The sequence below is a fragment of the Lytechinus pictus genome, chromosome 17 (genome assembly GCF_037042905.1).
Source record: "Lytechinus pictus isolate F3 Inbred chromosome 17, Lp3.0, whole genome shotgun sequence".
NCBI lineage: Eukaryota > Metazoa > Echinodermata > Echinoidea > Temnopleuroida > Toxopneustidae > Lytechinus > Lytechinus pictus.
The window spans coordinates 23,547,237-23,569,316 of NC_087261.1; the positions used below are offsets into that span (position 1 = coordinate 23,547,237).

Below are 22,080 nucleotides of genomic sequence, written 5' to 3' on the forward strand. Positions count from 1 at the left end.
CCTCAGGATGCTTTCTCACTCTGAGAAATTTTTCTTTCTTACCGGCGGTGGCAATGCTGTCAACGTTGAATTTCAGGTCACACAATTGAGTTGAAAGGTCATTTGAGACCAATATCTGATACAAATTTACAATTAATTTATCAGTTGTAACTAGAACAATTTTATTTTTACTGCTTGTTGCAAGAAGCAGACCAGCAATCAAGTGAAAATTTGCAATTAGTTGCCAGATTTGTGATTATTTGACCCAAAATTGACTTGCGATTGATTGCAACGCCCCATAAGAATGATAACTAAGGTAGTTTCCTTTGATGAGCTCAGTTAACAGAAGAGAAAATAGGCCTAAATATTGTTTGTACCATGTTGAAAAACTTATTTTAAAAAATGTTAAGATTTTGTTTTGTCAAGATTTTTTTTTTGTCCTTCATGAAAACTCCATTATTATAAATATCATGCAGTCATCACATATTTTAAATTTACTAGGTCAAGATTTCAGATCACCAAATTTTGCTTATATTTTCCATTATTTCTACCCTAAGTGGTTACTGGTTATCAAAATGAATTACATGTATGAATGAAGGTCAAAGGTCATTTGGTATGAACTTCAAATTAAATTTTATTCCATTTTGTGTTCCTAATTCTGAAATTTAATTCATTGTATTATTTTGTTGATATTCCATGTGACCTAGCTGTATGATGAATATTATCCTATCAGCACTTACATGTTTGTGGGTAAAATTTGAAAATAAGATTTGTTTGGAAAAGAATGCATACGTATTCCATCTCAATCCCTTTGCTTTCTTTTTTCTTTCTCGAAGGTTTCTCGTCAACTCCATCCAACCGGAAAGCAGTGTCACGTTATCCTTCCACACCATCGTCGCAGAACTACTCTCAGTCGCCATCAACAGCGCCTTTGCAGGTCCCTGTGAAGACGGATGCTGAAGCAGAGTTTGATGAGATGGATATATCATTTGAGGAGGCAGAAGCCCTAGAAAAGGCTCTTCAGGATGCAACCAATGCTTGAAAAATAAGTCACATTTTATCGCTGAGGGGGTAAAATCTCAAAATTTAAAAGGAAATTGAGGACAGCTTGAACACTTTAATTTTAAGTTACGGTATATAAGTACCAATATTCTTTTGCCTACAAAGAGTTCCCTATTCAGGAATCAGGAGACAGTGTTATGTTAACATTGCCATATTCCTGAATACAGGCTTGTCTCAGCTGCCACCCCTTATTTTTTTTCCGGTAATCAGAGATGCAAGCTTTTATTAACAAGCAAGCAACATTTTCTTCTCGGGGCAGGGATAGGCGTGTTATTTTACAAATATCTTTATTAGTTTATTCTAAAACAATTACCTTGGAAATGCTGTGTAAAACATATTTCAAATTAAGGGACTTTGAAATTATATACCTGTATAATATATTTTTTGTGAAAGGATATATACACTCAACTGCATTATAATTCTTGATTATCTTTAAAACAAATGTTCTTTACTGGTTTAATAATAAACCTATTATATTTATAAAAGTTTGAACACAATGTGAAGTTCAATATAGAAATGGGAGACATATCAAAACAGGGTGTTTTATAAACTTCAGATTGAATTATAGTTTATATATGTTTCTGCCGTTTTAACCTTGACTGCATATTGGTAAGAAAAAAGGGGGTAAAACTATTATTACTATTTTTACAGCAGATCTTTCCTGTGTTCAATAAAGTCAATAGCAGGAGTTGGCAAACATGAGATTTGCAATGTTACCCTTTTCTTAAGTTGAAAAGTTTGATCAGACATGCCCTATAAAGTGTGAGAGCCCCTTAACACCTGTTTGAAACATTTTTTTCCCCCTCCAATAGCAACAGCTGGGTGTTCTTTTGCTTTAAACCCAAGCAATTGTGGATGATACAGAGAGGAACTGTATACATCATATTTTTCTTCATATTTGTTTCTCCATGTTCAAACCAATGAGTTTGAGTTGCCTTCAAGAATAGACCGTTAATGAGTGTTAAAAGTGAATACATGTAAATTTACCCTCTGTGAGTACTGCAGACTATAATGTAATTTTATAATCCATCGTGACTTCCATAAACAGGTATTTTCTCGCTAATTTATCTTTCTTTTTCTTTTTGTATTGTTTTTTTTTTTTCTGTATGATTCTATGTATAATAAATGATTATGGAAAATAATCAAAATGTAAAGTGAAAATTAATGACGAAGTAATTGTATATAATAATAACTTGTGATATACATGTAATAAACCTAAATATCAAAAGCATATCTTCTTTCGTGTAATGAGTTTCTGTCACTTTATCTGTGTCCCTTTACATGCTGCGTACAGAATTTCAACCAGCAATAAACCATGCATGGACTGTGTGTAAGTATCTCTTTTAAGTGCCTAGCTCTTGCAAGAATTTATGGGTCTTATATCATGCATGAGAGTGCATGTATACATTACAAATAAAACATCAGTGTTGGTATGCATTACAAATGAAACATCAGTGCATGTATACATTACAAATATAACATCAGTGCATGTACAGTATGGCACGTTCCCCCAAGTCTGCGCAGTCCCCCTTGTCTGCGCACACGCATATCTGCGCGATTCTAGTAAAAGAAGATACCCAATAATTAACAACACAGACTATACACATGCAATACATAGACAGATTTTCATTAAAAAATCCCAACTCAAAATGGTGGAAAAATAATGAATTTAGGGCATTTTATGTGACGACCTCAAAATGTCATCAAAATCCCAGAATCGTGTGCAAAGTGAATGGGTGAGCAGACATGGGGTACCATTTTTTTTTTCAATCTGAAAATGACTGCCTGAGGTTTTTTCCAAAAAATTCTTATATTTCTTTCAAATTTTTATGAGATATTTGGTTCACTTACTCATAATAATATAAGGAACATTATTAACTGAAAGATTTTGTGAATGAAAAGAAATTCATGTTAAATCTTTACTCAAATTGTTAGGTGCGCAGACTTAGGGACCACCATCATATGCATTAAAAATAAAACATCAGTGTTGGTATGCATTACAAATAAAACGTTCATGCCTGTATGCATTATGATGGTGGTTCCCAAGTCTGCGCACCTACCAGATTGAGTTAAGATTTAACTTGATTTCATGTTAATTTCACAAAATCTTTCAGTTAATAATGTTCCTTATATTTTTATGAGGAAGTGTACCAAATGTCTCATAAAAATTTGAAGAAATATATAATTTTCTTTGGTAAAAACCTCAGGCAGTCATTTTCAGATTGGAAAAAAAAAAAATGGTACCCCATGTCTGCGCACCCATCACTTTGCACACGATCCGGGGATTTTGATGAGAAAGGCTGCGTTTTCGGGCCGTCACATGAAATGCCCAAAATTCATTATTTTCCACCATTTCGAGTAAGATTTTTCTATGAATATCGGTCTATATATTGCATGTGTAAAGTTTGTGTTCGTTGCCTATCTTATTTTACATGAATCGCGCAGATACACGTGTGCACAGACAAGGGGGACTGCGCACACTTGGGGAAAACTTGCCACAAATAAAACATTACAGTAAATTAGAGCTAGTGGTATGCATTCAGGTTACTTGGACCTTTTGGCGGTGGTCCATAAAGATGCTTGTAAAGCTATGCAATAAGTTCACAAATGACCGGTGGACATATTCTTATCCTACGTGAAATACCTTGAATTATAATCCACTTATGTGCTTTCACAAAGCAGGAGTTGGTTTCTTATAACCCCTGTCAATATCTTGACCTCCACCCCCCCCAAAAAAAAAAAAAATCTTTAGCATTTTACAATAATAATTATTCAATTCGTTGATATCATATTCCAACTGTAGCTGATAAGGAATTCAAATGATTTATAATCACATATAACCTACATGTACATGTATGTGAACAAAGGATCAGATCATTCCACAATCTCCCTCACTTAGGCATACCAAACAAAATCTTATTAATTACACTGAAAAACATGACGAAAATAAAAATCGTACGAAGTGCAACAATAGTTGATTTCAGTTAATATATATATTTTAACATTATATCCATTTTGTTACAATTTTGCATTTAACATACATACTGTAGTATAGGCAAACGCAAACAAATGTAAGATTTGATACAAGTTCTTTTAGCACTAATCCAGAAGAATTACACCTTATCTTTTGAACACTGGGTTAATATTATATTGTTATAAACTAACAGTATTTAGGCATGCATTGTCATTTTTATAAAGAATACATTTCTTTCACTCTTCAATGGACTTCCTATGCCATAAGGCAAAAAAAAGAGGACAAAATTTGAGAAGTCCCATGGAACTCAAAATTGGTAAATTGACGGTATCCGCTTTGTCTCCTTTCCATTTGGTCCAATTTCATTTTAACCAATTACATTATCTAGGGGCGTCGTGGTATGGTGGTTATGACTCTCGTCTTTCAATCAGAGGGACGTGGGTTTGAACCTCAACCATGGCGCATCTCCTACAGTAAGAAATTTATCCACATTGTGCTGCTCTCAACCCAGGTGAGGTGAATGGGTACCCGCCAGGACTAATTCCTTGAATGCAGCTGGAGCTGCAACCAGGTGATATACATGTATAGTGCACCATTGAATAGGGAACTAGATAACCGGTGCCTCATACATTTATTATAATTAATATCCACTTGGTCTAATAATAATAATAATGATAATGTCATATTTTACACTGGGTAGTCACTTCAGTTCCTTCATCGGGCACTCGAGCATTAGAGGAATTTCTTCCTACCAGGTACCCATTCACCTCACCTGGGTCAAGCGCAGCACAATGTGGGTAAATCTCTTGTTGAAGGAAAACATGCCATGGCTTGGAATCGAACCCACGTCCCTCAGATTGAAGGGCAAGAGTCATAAATATAATTAGACAAACTTGTTTACGAACCAGATTTCCATCTAGTTTGTAGTGCCAAGTGTAAGTGGTCAAATTGTAAATGATTTGGGTATGAGATTAAATGATAATTATAGGCCAAGTGCAGTGTAGTCCAATCTCCATTTCATTTCGCACCTTGTCTAATGAAAATTTGGTTCGTGACCTGGAACAGCATTCAATTCAATACTTAAGCCAGAATTGTCACTACTTTACAGTATTTTGCTTAAGCACATGTAGACTACTTAACCATTTTTTGCAATTCAATTGCATTATTGGCTATAAAGTATTTTGCTTGAATCTAAGACAAGCTGCCTGCCAGGCTTAAGTCTGACTTGCGTACGGTTTACAAACATGATACAGTCATACATTGTGCGCATGGATAAATGCATACATGCACGTTGCGCATTCTTTCGCTCAAACTTTATGACGTCACAGTGGTTATTAGTAAGTATTTTGCTTACATTTGGGTTGATAAAGTACAGTAAAATACTTTTAAACATGTGATCTGAATATGAGTATAAGCATTTTGCTAAGCCAAATAAAATACTACATGTAAGTAAAATACCTACAAAATCAGTACTTACAATTGAAAACAGGTCAGATCATTTGATCCAGACTTAGTGGTTTTCTACCAAGCACATACATTTATGAGACAAAATGAGTCGGCTTTACTTGAAAATTAGACGTGGGAAAATGGTCTAAATGGCAAAAGATCAAATGGTTGGTAGATCTAAGATGAAATGGTTATAGATGAACGGCGATTAGACAATGTGTGACGAGACCAAATCAAAAGCAGACGGGGCGGGCGTAGACCACAAGGCAATTTACCAAATCATGCCTTTTTGTTTCACTTTTACATTTATACAGTATAAAAACATGTTAAATTTGCTGAACTCGGTACACTTTTACAATTTTTCAAATCCATGTTTTCAACATTTTTTTTTCTTTCAGTAACGCAACCCAATTTAAACTACACCACCACATGTTTTGGTTAATAAAGTGAAAGAAATTGATGTATCACATACAAATACTGTTTTTTTTCTTCAAAATAGCAAAATATAATGTATCAGACAAGAATTTGATATTGACGACTGGTAATTATATACTTCCATAGTTCAGCAATGCACAATTTACACCAACTTTGGCTTACATGTATGTTCGATCTATAACAAGAAAATTTGCCTAATTTGTCTAATGCCGATTGCAGTTTCCTACTAGAACTTCAAATCTAAACGTACTGTGTATATATAAATTGAGGTGTATTATTTGTCTGGTGAGTGGCTTTATTTACTGACAATATTTATTCTTGATACACATCAGAGAACATGGAATGTTGGATAAACACTTCCTTGATTTGTGGTCAGAATAGTTCTATAAAAAGTAGGTTATTTGAGGGATACCATAGAGTCTAATGACAGATAAATTAGAAACCATATAGCTACTTCCATCAATGATTTCTTTATGAATAGTCCAGATGATAACCCTCAAAAACCAAAATAAACACTTTGTGTATACATGCATTCACTATCCAGCATTCATCACTGATAAAAAACAGGAGTTGATTTGTTTTATATTCTACATGTACATGTAATGAACTCATACATTTACAGGTAAGTCACTTGTCCACCTCTTGCCAAATAATGCAAATATATGATTTCTAACGTGGATGAAACAACAGAATAGCATATACTTTGATATACGGTACCCCATCACCTACTATACACATACACAATGTACAAGTATCGATTTGCCTGAACTACAGAGTAGATTCTCGTGGGGTTAAAAAAAAATGTATTTGACATGAAAGTAATAAAAATTCCTTCCCCATGAGGGGGGGGGGGGGGGGACAAAGATTTAAGTGCGACTAAAAACTGCTCTTTAATTCCTAGTCCAGGCAGTATGAAGCATCTCATTGCATTTGTTTAATTGTGCTCATAGGACATTGTACCGTAGAATTTCACATGAACATCATCACTTACATGTAAGCATGCCTTATATATAGTTCATAAGTCACACTTATTATTGTGATTGTGTTTGACATAACAGGCACTTTCATCTTCTGAAAGGTTGACAATTTGATATTGTACAATGCCTACATGTACTTAACTTGTTGTGCGCGAGCAAATGGGAGACTGAATGTCAAACATTTGTACCGTTGCACACACACCGTACCATCCAAAATGTACCGTTGCACGGCTTTAGGAGGTGATGTCACAATACGATTAAATTCATTGCGCTCAGTAAAAAATGAAGATGAAATACACAAATAGCTTGTTGGCTAAATGCACAATGCCGCCAGAGGTCATACAGTGTATGCACTTGTGGGATTTTGCTTTTCATTTTCGATATTTTGCTCCCTTTTCATAGATTACTGCAGGGAAAAACTCTTCTGTTTTCATCACTCCGAGGCGTTGTACAACACAAATAGCGAATATTCTTATTTGTGCGATGGTGCGAGATTTTGCATTAGGTGAAAGAAAGATAGAGCATCTTTCTTTCACCTCATGCGAAATTTTGCACCATCGCACTCATGCCTATTCGCTATTTGTATAATGTACTTGCATGTTGTGTTTGAGGTTAGTGCCAGAATACCCTCTTGTGTCCGACTCTGAACTTGTGACTTGAGAAAAATTTGCTGCGGGCTTCAAAATCATTAGGAAATTTAATGTTTGTTGCTATAACAACACACAGTCCTAGGAATTTCCCCAATGGAAACCAATATTTAATTTCTATTAGTAATCAATCTACAAAATTAATGGCAACAGTTTTTACATCTCATTTATATAAATACTTTACGACCCCTCCACATGATATTCATATATTACATCAATATACTTTTTTTGAATAAATAAATAAAAATAATAGAGGCAATACAGATTTTCTATAGATTAAGATTATAGATTAAGACAAAATAAAATGACAATATTAAAGCAAGTTTCCAACCGCATGATTTAATAACATGTACCCTCAAAGACCACTCTCAGTTACAGCCCACATGTCCGTTGACTACATAATTCAGATGCAATCACTATTAACGACAGATAGCCCTGCCCTCACAATACCCATTGGTGATCGGAAACGTGTCATTCATGTGTAATTAATTGCCACTTGCGATATATGTAAAGAAAATATCATCACGATGACCTCGGTGTGTGTGTGGGGGGGCAGGGGGATTCATTGGCACTTGATGAAGTGTTTTGGGCAAGGAAAAGAGTGAAAAAGGTAAAAGCTATCATGATCCTCAAATCAATCTTTCTTTAATAGCAAAAGTCCATGTGCTCTTCATAGTTAACATCTACTTTTATCCATATAACTATTGCCAAGTTCTGCGGAAATCGTATTTCACAGACTTTTCAAAAGTAAGTGGTGCTCATTCAAGCGGAAAGATTTTTGACAGATATATCATCGCTCGCTTTATTATAAAGAGATCTGTACCAATGTATAAATGTGGAAACAGCTCCAGAATATTATAGATGTATTATTTTATAGGATTATTTCTAAGTGTATTTTTTTTATACGCACTGTAGAGTACCCTCAATGCCCCCCCCCCTCCCCCATGATTATATTATGATATCCAAGTGGAATAATCATAGCAGAACGAAGCAGGCAACAATTACTTTGCATCCAGGCACATCCAAGACACAAAGGATGATATTACTAAGATTGTCAAAGTTGGTCGGCAAAGTATTTTTTTTTTTGGGGGGGGGTATCTTTTTATTTTGTTATTCACTTGATCTGACACCACTTAATCTACATTATTTTATGAACTTTCATGAACCAAATTTTATTTGAAAAAGCAATATTATAAGGAGACAGAGAGGAAATAACACCATCTAGGCACGAGACTAAGGGTGAAAGTGGTGATTTGACCTAACGATCATCAATACAGATTGAGAGTAGACCGAGTGGTTTTATCCATGGTGTTAAGCCGACCGCACACAGTAGAATTCGATGGAATATCTTACCGTGTAATGTTCTAAATCATCGCACGAATACCTATGATCTAATCTGTGACTATGCTATCATCCTTCTTAGAATAAAAGCAAATTTAATATCTAGTCGCAATGACTTCATAGCAGTCGTACGATTGGCTGCGATTTGAAGCTAATTTGGCCTTTGACTCCAAAATGAAGGTTTCCAATCTTTCAAAATGGTTATATTAGTATTCTTTCAATTAATTTTAACTTTAAAAAAATTACATTTTCCATTCACATTTTCAGAAAATTAGCAAAATGAGATTTGTTCCAAAATCGGATCGCGAACAGTCGTAAGGTGTGAGGTGGCCTTTAGACAACCTGTGAATTATAACATCTGCTAGTAGACCAAGGGTCCATACAAACCAATCGTATGTCTTGCACTAATGGCAAGTACATGCACATGTTAGAGTTTAACCAAGAGCACTTTGTGAGGTCTCCTCCACTCATTCAAACTTAAACTGCTGAATCATGAAGACAATTGTTGTCGAAATTGGTGAAGCAAGCTTGACTTTAATAATAACGTTGTGAGAAATCATTTGATCAAATAGATTGCCAAGTTAGCAAGATCATCATTTTGATGCGCCAATATACATGTAGTAATCCTATCCAAAGGACTAGAAAATTTTCTTTCAGTCTATCCTAGCTATCTCTATCAAACTCAAATTTCTGAATCATCAAGATAATTGCAGTCTACATGTAGGATTGGAAGAGAAAGCTTGACTAGGCTTCAGTAAGGATGTGCAGGGCCCCGTGATGTAAAGGTTAAAGATGGATTGCAAATACAAAAGAACCGTTCTGACTGGTTCCTTGTTAGCATCTTGAGAGAAAAACTAAAAGCCAGGATCGGAGAAGAAACCTTGATTAAAGGAGAATTTCACCCTGGCAAAAGGTTTATTTTAAAATAGCAGAAAAAAACTCAAAAATACTGCAGAAGGTTGGAGAAAAATACATCAAAAAATGTAAAAAGTTATTAGAATTATTATTATTTGATTGGTGGCGTCATATGCGAGCAGCATTCCTACATACATGTAGCAAATGGTAACAAATGAATGAAATGTAATTTTCTCAGAAAATTGAAAATGGTTTGGACTGTACCTTTTGTATATCAATGGACGAATCATTTCGCACCCAATCATGAAAAGAAAAGAAAAATAAGTCATCAGGAACCATTATAAAGGTGAAATTTATAGATTTTTAAAATACATAACATATGGGGCAGCTGCTCGTTAATGACGTCACAAATCCAAAATTTCAAATTCTAATAACTTTCTTATTCTTTAACCGATTTTCTTCAAACCTTCGCTAATATTTCTTACTATTTTTTTTTCTATTTTTACAACAAACTTTTTGTCAGGGTGAACTTCCCCTTTAAAGCATTTTGTAAGATCTCATTTGGTCAGTTACCCTTGGATAAGCAGGGTCACATTTCATAAAGGTTAGAGATGGATTGCAAAAGAACAGTTTTTATCGGTTCCTTATCAGCATTCGAGCGAAAAGCATATGCGACAATGTCAAAGCTTAGTCAAAGCCATGAAGTCATTGATCGCAAACCTTCATCTTACAGAGCACAGATCGCCCAGAACTACAATTTTCTGGGACGACATGGTAAGAAAGGTCATCTTGTCCAAAGCACTTGAAGATTAACCCTTGGGTCAATCCCAACTCTCCCAATCATCGTCCAAATCATCATTGTCCACCGCTCCTGAGGCAATCTTAACCGAAGCATTCTTGAGGTCTTCCTCCGTCACTTCGATGTCGTCAAAGTCTTTCTCCCAGTCGTCACTGAGACTTGATTCTGCAAGGGAAGAAAAGTTATAGTACATGCTGAGATATGAAGTTAGGCATCTTGTAAAAAGTCAGAGCCATGTGTTTCGTGTAGATTCCCGCAAGGAGCTTCCCTTTTTAACATTTATCATAACAAAGGAATGAGGAATGCGGGAAAGCTGCTAAGAAAGATGTATACTGCCTTTAGCAGGATTCCTATTGAAAGCTATGACACAGACTTTTGGCAAGTTGCCTACCAATACAACATCTACAAACTCTTGGGTTGTTCCATATTAAGAGAACTTTGCCACTAAAGTAACCATCTTATTTCAAGATTGCTATGGCAGTAAAAGAACAAGTTGTCCACATATGTATTTAAATTGTTCCCTTTAAAAATTTCTTGTCCTGGAAAATATAATATTACCACCAAGAGATGGTGCTATGCTCTGTGAGTTTGACACATTGCTTGATCCTGTTGTAATCAAATCAGTTAACAATATATTTTGTAAATGCTGAGCCTGATGCACTAAAATGATATGAATTGGGGTTTAGAAAAAAACTTAGAGAAAGTAATATTCATGGAAATATTTTCATCCATGGAAATATTTTCAAACAGTAAAATATATTCACCAATATTCAAACAGTATATTTACCCGAATTACCTGTGGTTTTTATATATTTTTTTATTATGGTAATCGTAGTTTTAAATGACCACATTATCTGAAAGTCTCAAAAGTACTCCTAAAAACTAGGCCTGGGAGTAAAACTCGAACAAAATAATCAATGAAATTCATCTGCACCAAAATTCTGCTGTTTACACTAATCAAATGTTGAAACCTTTGATTATCAAAAATAAATGGCTATGATGTTGGATATCTGACAAGAAAGTACAAGATAACAAATGAAATTTATGGTATAAAAAGATTAAATTCCAAATATTGCAACTCTTGCAAGACATGACAATCACGGCTCCTCCAGCGACCATGCATAATTCAGCTCTGTTGATGGCCATGTCATTTTTTTTTACAAGGAGTGCAAACTGATTTCCTACACGTACAGCTAAAATTGATCTTTCAATTGTAAAATTGCAACAGGAATTTGCGACTGATTGCAAATAATTTCTTGCGACAGCCCCTAAGACATTCTCACCTCTATTGCTTCCATCTGATTCCACGGGCGAAACCTGTTCAGTCGCCTTTGTTGTCGTCACTTTACTCTCTTCCTCTTTACTATCTGTCTCAACCGTTAATCCTTCAAGCTGTGGTTTGTCCATTTTAACCCTTGATCCTTGTTCCCCCTCCACTCCAACTGTCCTTTCCGTATCTCTCAATGTTGTGGTTGCATCCGGTACAGGACCATCCGAAGTGGAAGACACTTGGAGCGTTTGGATGGGTGCAGCAGTTTCCGCTTCAGAGTTCTCGGTCGCAACAACAGGACTAGGTCCAAGTACACTTGTGAGGCTGGCAGGTTCTGGTCTTAGTCTACTCAAGTCCTGGTCTACTTTTGTCGCATCATCACATTGGGTTACAACATCTGTAGGTCTACTGTCTTCACTTGGTTTCTGTTTATCCGATATATGAGAAGGTTCTTGTTCGTGGGAGTCCTTGGGAGAGTCTGTGATCGTATTTTGTGATATTGATGATTCAGTTGCATGGTGGGTATTTGTTTCTGTTGGTTGGTTTGGATCCGATTCTGATGGGTTATTTGTAGAAGAGGCATCTTTAGGTTCCTTGTCATTGTCTTCCGGTAAAACAACAAACTTCTCTAGTCCAGATTGGTTCTTCATCGCATCAGGTACGGTGTCCCAAGTGTCGTCTGTGAAAAGTAATATATAATAGGCGTTATGAGGATTCGGGCCAAATTATATCCCGAGAAAAGTATCAGCATAATGTATCACCCCTAATGGCTTGTTCAGAACAACCCAGCTCAACAATGATTGTGTAACTAACAGTCTATGGGATATAATTTGCATGAGGCAAGAGATATCTTTCTTTTTTGTCACAAGGATATCAAACTACAGACAAATCACTTAAAAGTGGTTGCATAATAAAACTACAAATTTCATGTAAAAACTTAGATCGCATAAAGTAAAGCAGAAAACATGTACATGTATGTTATTTTTTCAGTAAAAATTAAAAAAATGAAAGAAATATTGCACTTGTATTTGACACAAGTTTTCTGAAACTGGACCCATACCTTCGTCTCCCCATCCTAGATCTTCTTCTTCAAATTTCTGTGATGATGTCATGTCCGCACGTTCCTTGAGGGCCCTTCTCCTCTTCTCATCCTCCCTCAGCTGTTCTACTCTGTAGAAATACCGCCCCCAGAACTCCACATGAGAGACGGCGGCTGGTACCTAGTATATCAATACAAAATAGCACTTCAAGACAAAATTTGGTTCCATTTGTGACTGAAAATAATTAAGGACACATTATACCTTATTTAAAAAAAATAATCTTTATCTGTTTTGCATAGAGTGTTTGGACATAGGTGTTAACTACAACTTACAGTTCCGATATTCCTCCCTTGAACTCTCTAAATTTAAAAGATTCCAAGACCATTCTACGACATTTGCTCCAGCAACAATTGCATATGAATCAAGTAATTTCAACCATATGGATCCCCTACCTTTAACCCAACCCTAAACCCTACCCTAAACCCAACATCAAATTCTATTGCAACCCTATATCTTACACAAAAATAAGCTCGGAGCAACTGTAGCAGGAGCAAATGTTGTGTCACTTCCTAGAAATGGAACCTCATTTTCTATTTATATTTACCAATTTTATGTCTGACATTAACCAGCGACAGTTCTGAATTATCTCCTTCAAACCTTTCACATTGAAGATTGCCCAAACACAAACCGTTTTTGAAAAAAAAATCCTATTTTTTTCTTAACTTGGAGTGGTCAACATTGATAAAGGCCAGATGTGGTAACGATCTAAAAATGAGTTTGAACAGAATCCAATAAAAAGGCCACCCACATGTTTATTTGTATTTTCAAAAATATGTGCCAAAAGACTCTTGGAAAAAATGTGTAATTGTTGAGAAATAAGTAAAATAAGCACCAAATTCAAAAAAATGTTGGGTATATTTCCAGTTTGGTGTAGAGTGCTTCCACATTGGTGTAAACTACTAACAGACATATCTTTGATATCCCTCCACTGAACTCACAGCATTGAACATTTCCCAAACATTAAGACTTCTTTTCAAACAAAAATATTTACAGTTAGTGTTCGGATATCTGGGTTAACTTCCAATAGCTTTGATGTCCCCATTGAACTCTCTAAAATTGAGAGGATTCCCAGATGTGAAACCTGAGGAGCGTTTCATGAAAGGACTTGTCGGGACGCTTCATCCTCCAATAGTGTTTTATCCCACAGCTACCATAGTAACAGTGCCTCTCAGCCAATCAAAATCTCGGAAAGATGTCAGGGGCCCGTCTTACAAAGACTTGCGATTGATCCGCCACCAAAGTAAACATCTAAAATCTGTGTTTGCTCTAATTTTTTTCTAGATATAAATGTATACCCATAAATTCATTGATTTCTTGACAGTTCGGTGTGTTCTCCTTTGTTTACAAAGGACATTTTGCACATTTCCTTTTGACAAAATTATGACACTGATGGATTTCCATAGAGATACGATTGATTGGATCAATCGTAACTCTTAGTAAGACGAACCCCAGGGGCCCGTTGCAGAAAGAGTTGCAATCAATCGCAACTCTAAAAATCATGCGCATCTTAATTTTCAACCAATCAACAGCGCGCATTTGGGACTTGCGATTGATTTTTTGACTTGCGTTTAAACGCAACTCCTTCTGCAACCGGCCCAAGATCTGACAACTTGTTGGACAAAAATGTTGATGAAACACTCCCCAGACTCTTTTTTTTAATTCTTACCAGTTTTGTGTAGAGTGCCCTGACATCGGTATTAACTACCAACAGTTCCGAAATCTCTCCCTTGAAGCTCTCCACATTGAAAGACTCCATCCACTCTTTGTAGTCTGGCACGCCATCAGGATCGCTGCAGTACGTAGTGGGGTCCGTCTGCATTGCATGGAGACGAGCCTAGACAAAAGATGTAACAGTGTGGTCAGCACCTAGTCGTACTTCGTCGCAGAATGTGAATGGTGGTGATCTTTTACATGAATGCTTGCAAGCAAGCAACCAGAGGACCGGCGGCTTACGGTCCTCTCCGAGGGACCTGGTAATGAGGATTAATGCCATACCAAAGGGCACTAGCGCAACCGGTGGGAATCGAACCCGGGTCACCAGAATCCGAAACCCCCGCTCTACCGACTGAGCCATCGCGCCTCCATTAAAAGGGTTTGATGTGGCACAGAACATGCTGATTGCATTGTGGCACGAGAACAGTTAATAATAATAATAATAATACAAAACATTTATAGGGCGCTTAATACATATTCTCCACCGAGTTGACTCGGTGGAGAATATGAATTTATTAAACGAAGGGGCTGGTCTTCAGGAGGGTGTTTCACTAAAGTGTGATTTAGAGTCATTCTTAAATGCCGACGCGCAAATGATATGTAGTAGAATCTCATACATACAATACATACATGCAATAGCTCACATTCTCTTAGCATGATTTGACCATTGCGACGATGTCCTCTAAACCACACGCAACTGGAAATTCAAGTTCGACTCTAAGTCACAATGAAATCTATGTGAAACATCTCCCTGTTTACTTACTCGCCGTCATTCATTATTTTACCAGTTGGGTAAAATACTAGAAACCACCCTTAACTGTGGTATATTAAAGCCTTCAGTGTAACGCAAAGAGTGTTGAATTTACACTGGATCTAATTTTAGTAGGTGTGCTGACAAGTATATCAGACTTCATAGGTGACCCTTGGTTCATTTTCCTTTTTAGGGAAGTCCACTCTAACATTAAGTTGCTTTTTAAAAAAAGCATGAAAATGAGAGTAATATACCAATGATGGTTTGATGAAAATATATCAACGGATAATAAAATTATGAATTTTAAAATTGTTAGGTGTTGCACAGAACATGCTGATGACATTGTGGCAGAACAGATGACTCAGTGGAGAATATTAATTTGTTGAACATACGTGTATATGTTGTATATGATAATTAAATGCAGGTCATCTTGTGGTAACTGGTAGTGGCAGGTTGAGTGAATGGATATCCAGACTGATATCGTATATCCCAACATTTGTTTGGGATTTGCCATATAAGCAGCAGCTCCATGATATGTCATATAACACGAACTCTATAAATTCCATATATGAAAATTCATGTCTGAAAACATCGTCATGTGGAAGCATGTTTGAGATAATATGCCTGATCTATGGAATACTTGTATACACTATGTAAAATAAATTTATTTTAGAATAGGCATTTCATAGAATTAACATCTCTTGACATAAGCCTGGGGAAGCTGGTTGCAAGTGGTGTCAAAAAATCAAGTTTGATTGATGTGAAAATTGTAGAAATCATTCCTTGATCAAATTATTTAGGCAAGCATACATTCAACTTGCTATATATAATAATATGTATTTATATAGCACAAAAAAACTATTTCTATAAAGTGTACTGAGCTGTAAGAGCTCCCAAGATGCTGTACATACGACTGGAATAACTAGGTTGTAATTTTAGTTTGAAATTATGTAAATCTGTTGAATTCCTATGTCGAGGGGAAGTTTATTCCATAGTGGGCTGATATAAGAAATGACCTATCTCCTAGTGTTGCTTATAATCTTTATGTGGGGGTACTTGCAATGTGGGAGTATCTGACCTTACCCTGGCTTTGTCAAAGATGTGAGGATCCTTGCGAGCTATGGGGACGTCATCGTCTTTTGACGACGCACTTGATTCGGCCGGTGTCAGACTCTGGGAGAGACCTGTCAATAGCTTGGAAAAACCCACTTTCATCCGAGCCGTCGTTGTCACATCTTCATTCTCCGCATCCTCTCCTTCTTGGACCTGTTGTATCGGGGAAATCAATGATTTCATTAAAATAACGATAATAATTATACATTAAGAGTGGTGCTCAAAAGTTGGTGTTCTCAACCCCTCCAGAAAATGAACGAAAGGTCTTCAAGTTCCGCAATGTTTTAGATATTTAATTGTGAAGTCAGGTCATAAAATATGACATTCGATACAGCTTGTTTCTCTGGGCTCACCAACATTGTACAGTTGTTGTCTACATTCCGCACTCATCATGATGGAGTGCATGTCATAATGGGGTTCACTATTAAACTTTTTTTTAGCACAACTGTAGGCAGAACTGCATGTTACAATGCATAGTAGGTGAACAGGAAACATTAGTTAACAAGATAACCCATTAATAACAAAACAAATGTTGGGGGGTTCCTTCTTCTTTTTCAAAAGAGGCTGATAGATCAGTAGATATCTGATCTCTTTATAATAGTCTGAACACTCTTGTTGTTGAAAAGCATCTGAACTCTGAAACTAATATCTATCATTTGCTAAAATTTGATTTAGTTATAGGGTTGTGGAAATTCAACCATTCCGAACAAGAACACAGGCGGTTCATGATTCTGTTGTACATTTGTTCACCCACGACTGGCAACCCAATTATCATTCAAATCTTGACAAGTTAAAACATTGAATAACAAGCATTCATCCATGCACGCTTGTTGATATTTACAAAACCAAATCTCAACTTTACATTGTAGTTGATCATGGGAAATACACATTTTTGAGAAATAGACTCAGCACGAGTTTGGGTTGACAGAATTTACAAAGAGCTTCAGGAAACACAACACATATCACCACAGGTTTAGCCTAATTAATCTAGTCAGAGGCTGCAGCTTTTGTCTTTGCTTTTATACGAATCTGATATTGTCACGCAAACGTCAGTGGTAATAGTTTGATTCGGATAACTACAAACAGCCACCACCTATACGCTCCGGTCTACATACTGTAGCATTACTGTCTTCTTGTTCTCTTTTTTAATATCGACCAGGATTTGGTGCAGGTTTTTTGTAACAAAAATTTGCCATCGGACATTTGTTAATAAAAGAAAACAAGACAAACCCGGAGTGTATAGGTGATCACAGCTACGTCCGTAGTCTTCCGTATCAAACTATTGCTGATGTTCCATCCAATAATTTCAGACTCGTATAAAGGCAAAGACAAGAGCTGCAACCTCCATCTACATGTAGATTATACCCTACAAGAGGTGGTGCAATGGTCATGCATTTATACTAGACTGGACTTAATACCTTGAGCTGCTCTTTGATGAGTGTTGCCGTTGAAGCGGCTGCTTGAGCCGTGTCTCGCTGGATGGTGGTTCCAAATTCACCGAGGTCTTTCCTCATCTGGACCCAAGCACTGCCAGACTGTACAGGGAAAATCAAACACAGAGAAACTGGTATTGATACAGACTTGGTAGAGGCCAGAATTCCATCATAATTTGCAATGATGTAAAATGTACATGGACATAGTGCTATCAAGAATTCAGGTAATGCCTTGCTCACTTTGGCAAATTATACAATGTACCCTTCACATCAGTCCATTACTGCACTATGTACTGAATTTCAAAAAACAAAAATTGTAATGGACGATAAAAGGATGAAACAAAAGCATACATGTAATATAGTAGACATATTTCATGATTTTGCAGGATTATTATTTATTATGATCTGGGGCCCGTAACACAAAGCTTAGCAATGATCGTAGAACAATTTTCTACGATTTATTGCGTTGACTACAATGTACAATAAATCGTGAAAAATAAAGCGTACGATCAATCGCTAACCTTTGTGTTACGGAACCTAGATCCGTCTTACAAAGAGCTGCGATTGTTCCAATCAATCGCAACTATGGATGGCCAGCAACGTCAACATCTAATATGCATGTTTGTTCAAAACATTTTCTAGCTATGATGTATATTCATGCATTCACTGTTTTCTTGAAAATTCTCTGTGCTCCTTTTTGTTTACAAAGGACATTGTGCAAATTTCCTGTAGAAAAAATTATTACACTGATGCAGTTTTTCTACCTTTGAGTTCTCAACACTAAGTGTCTACCGAGGAGACTACTAGGGCGTGAAACAGGCCCAAAACAAACAACAACAACAACAACTACACTGATGGATTTCCATAGAGTTACAATCAATCGTAACTCTTCGTAAGACGGGCCCTAGATTGGCTAGAATAGTTCAATGAGTGATTATTACTGACCAGACCAGTATTACCGAATGAGCTAATTCTCACATCAAAAATTATTTCAATATGCTAGAACTTTGCAACATCCTTCTAAAGGAAATTTGAATAGTATTAGAATAATGATGTATAGGGGTCAATACATATTTTCAAAGTCTGCTAAATACATGTAACTCTGCCTAAGTCGAATCTCTTGGGACCAGAGAGATCTGGGTCCCATCTTACAAAGAGTTACGATTGATCTGATCAACCTCATGTATATGGAAATCCACCAATGTCATAATTTTTTTCTTTAGGAAATTTGCTCATTGTCCTTTGAAAACAAAGAGAAACATACTGAATTGTCTAGAAAACAGTCAATGTATGATGGTGGGCCCCAAGCCTGCGCACCTAACAATTTGAGTTAAGATTTAACATGAATTTCTTCATATTTCACAAAATCTTTCACTTAATATTGTTCCTTATATTATCAAGTAAGTGTACCAAATTTCTCATTAAAAAATGAAAGAAAATAGGCCTATAGGATTTTCTTGAAAAAACCTCGGGCAGTCATTTTCAGATTGAAAAAAAAAATGGTTCCCCATGTCTGCGCACTCATTCACTTTGCACACGATTCAGGGATTTTGATGAGAAAGGCTGCATTTTGAGGTCGCAACATGAAATGCCCTGAATTTATTATTTTTCCACCATTTTGAGTCAGATTTTTTAATGAATACCTGTCTATGCATTGCATACATGTGTAAAGTTTGTGCTCGTTGCATATCTTCTTTAACTAGAATCGCGCAGATACGCGTGTGCGCAGACAAGGGGGACTGCGCAGACTTGGAGGAACTTGCCATTCTAATAGTAATAGGCCTATACATAATTTCTAGAAAATATTTTGAAAAAAAAACATGCATCTTAGATGTTGACGTTGCTGGCTTTCCAGTTACGATTTATCGGATCAATAGTCAGTAGAGGCGCACGGCCAATATGGGAGACTCTCTCCAATAGGGGAGACAATCTCCCACATTGGAGACTTGCTTTGCAAAAGGACAAAAGAAACAACACCAACAAAAGTATGATTTTTCCACCCAAAATTTTGTCTCACTGAGGTCAGAAGCCCATTTGTTTTGTGTGTGATTGACAACAAAATTCCTTATCAAAATAAAAGTAGACGGTGAATTTTTAAAGTAGACGGTGAAAAGGGGTAATTTTTCATGAGGAATCTGCTTATCACATTTTTGTTTGCCGCCAAGGTAATCCTTTTGCAGCAAATGTAAACAAAGGAAATTGGACTCCAAAACTGGAGACTGTCTCTGAAATTGGATACCCAAATTCTTTACAAAAGTCTCTGATATTGGAGATAATCTCCCACATTGGAGACAGTATACAAATAATGCATGCAGCCGAGTGCGTTAGTGGAAATGCAGAGCACGCGAGGTTTCTTTAGATAGGAGTCGCACTGTGCACGAGCCGCTTGCGGCGAGTGCCCAGTGTGCTCCATCTGAAGAAACCGAGCTTTCTCTGCATTTACTTTTACGCACGACAGAGCAAGTGCATTATTTGTTTTATAAAATAGCAACACAGAAACAATTTTTTTTTTTAGTTACAGTACAGTTTTGTTGGACTTCTACCGCACTGGTTTGCTCGAGCGTGCAATGTCATGTGACGCGTATTGACCAATCGCGATGCTTGAAATAATACAGCTATTTTATAATCTCCAATATTGGCCGTGCGCCTCTACTGATAGTAACTCTTTGTAAGACAGGGTCCTGTTCGGCTTAGGGGAAATTGGATTTAGGGCCTAGAAGAGGTTGTTTTCAATAATCTGGTCTAAAAAAATTGCTTTGGCTCAGGCATTATTCAACTGATTATATTGCATTGCCTTACATGATTTTTGTACCAGTGGCAGTGTACTTTTCTATGAAGGGTCCATAAAATGCTTGATTTTTATGGCCATCGGACTTTAAACACAATGATGGCAGATTGGACCTCTCTCTCTCAAATATCTTTTTTATATCCTAACTTCGTGATAGGCTGCAGAGCCCTTTGAAGATTACAGCAGATGATGATGATGAGCTTCCATTCTTGCGAATTTGAGCACTGCACTGCCATTGCTATTGTTCGCCTTACCTTTTCCTGCACAGTCTTCAACAAGCCGCCCCACCAATTTCCTCCGACGTCGCCGGCTTCACCTTCCTCCTTCGACATGGCGTTGCTGTACGAACAAAAATGGGAAATTTTTAAGTTATAAGATCTACAAAATAAGATATAAGTACCATAAAGGGACTCAAGCCCATCAATATTGAATCTGATGTTCAATGAAATAATACAATGAAACGCTTAATATCCTACGGTACAGGCTTACCTTTCTGCCATTTTTCTGCTTCTGCTTTGTTGTCATTTATGACGAGTCTATTTTGATGTTGTGTTTTTAATTTTGCAATGAGCTATAACGCAAAATAAACGGCAGAGGGCGCTCGACTCTCTCTGTGACGGTTTATACATTCATTTCCCTTGTTTTTTCTTACTCTTTTCTTTCTCAGTTTGTTTTATTCCTTTATTTCTTCTTAATTCCCTTCCTTCCTTTTTTCCTTGCTTATCCATTCCTTTCTTCCTTACTTTCTTTCTGTATTCCTTTCTTTCTTCCTTCCTCAATTCTTTCTGCATTCCTTTAATCTTTCTTCCTTCGATCCTCAATTCTTTCTGTATTCCTTTAATCTTTCTTCCTTCCTCAGTTCTTCCTGTATTCCTTTCTTTCTTCCTTCCTCAATTCTTTCTGTATTCCTTTCTTTCTTCCTTCCTCAATTCTTTCTGTATTCCTTTCTTTCTTCCTTCCTTAATTCTTTCTGTTTTCCTTTCTTTCTTCCTTCCTCAATAATTCTTTCTGTATTTCTTTCTTTCTTAATTCCTTCCTCAATTCTTTCTGTATTCCCTTTTTTCTTCCTTCCTCAATTCTTTCTGTATTCCTTTCTTTCTTCCTTCCTCAATAATTCTATCTGTATTTCTTTCTTTCTTCCTTCTTCAATTCTTTCTGTATTCCTTTCTTTCTTCCTTCCTCAATTCTTTCTGTATTCCTTTCTTTCTTCCTTCCTCAATAATTCTTTCTGTATTTCTTTCTTTCTTCCTTCCTCAATTCTTTCTGTATTCCTTTCTTTCTTCCTTCCTCAATAATTCTTTCTGTATTCCTTTTTTTCATCCTTCCTCAATTCTTTCTGTATTCCTTTCTTTCTTTCTTCCTTCCTCAATTCTTTCTGCATTCCTTTAATCTTTCTT

The 22,080-nt window shown here is 36.5% G+C and overlaps 1 protein-coding gene across 1 annotated transcript; it reads right to left on the reverse strand.

Annotated features, from left to right (window-relative positions):
• Positions 1 to 6,106: 6,106 nt before the first annotated feature.
• Positions 6,107 to 21,272, reverse strand: LOC129280067 (BSD domain-containing protein 1-like). Its single transcript, XM_064112570.1, has 8 exons — positions 21,173 to 21,272; positions 20,938 to 21,022; positions 17,881 to 17,997; positions 16,433 to 16,615; positions 14,552 to 14,719; positions 12,846 to 13,005; positions 11,799 to 12,464; positions 6,107 to 10,680 (listed from the first exon to the last, which is right to left on the reverse strand). Exons 1-8 carry the CDS (start codon positions 21,181 to 21,183, stop codon positions 10,538 to 10,540), a joined length of 1,533 nt encoding a protein of 510 aa, XP_063968640.1. The 5' UTR covers positions 21,184 to 21,272; the 3' UTR covers positions 6,107 to 10,537.
• Between the last annotated feature and the right edge of the window lie 808 nt (positions 21,273 to 22,080).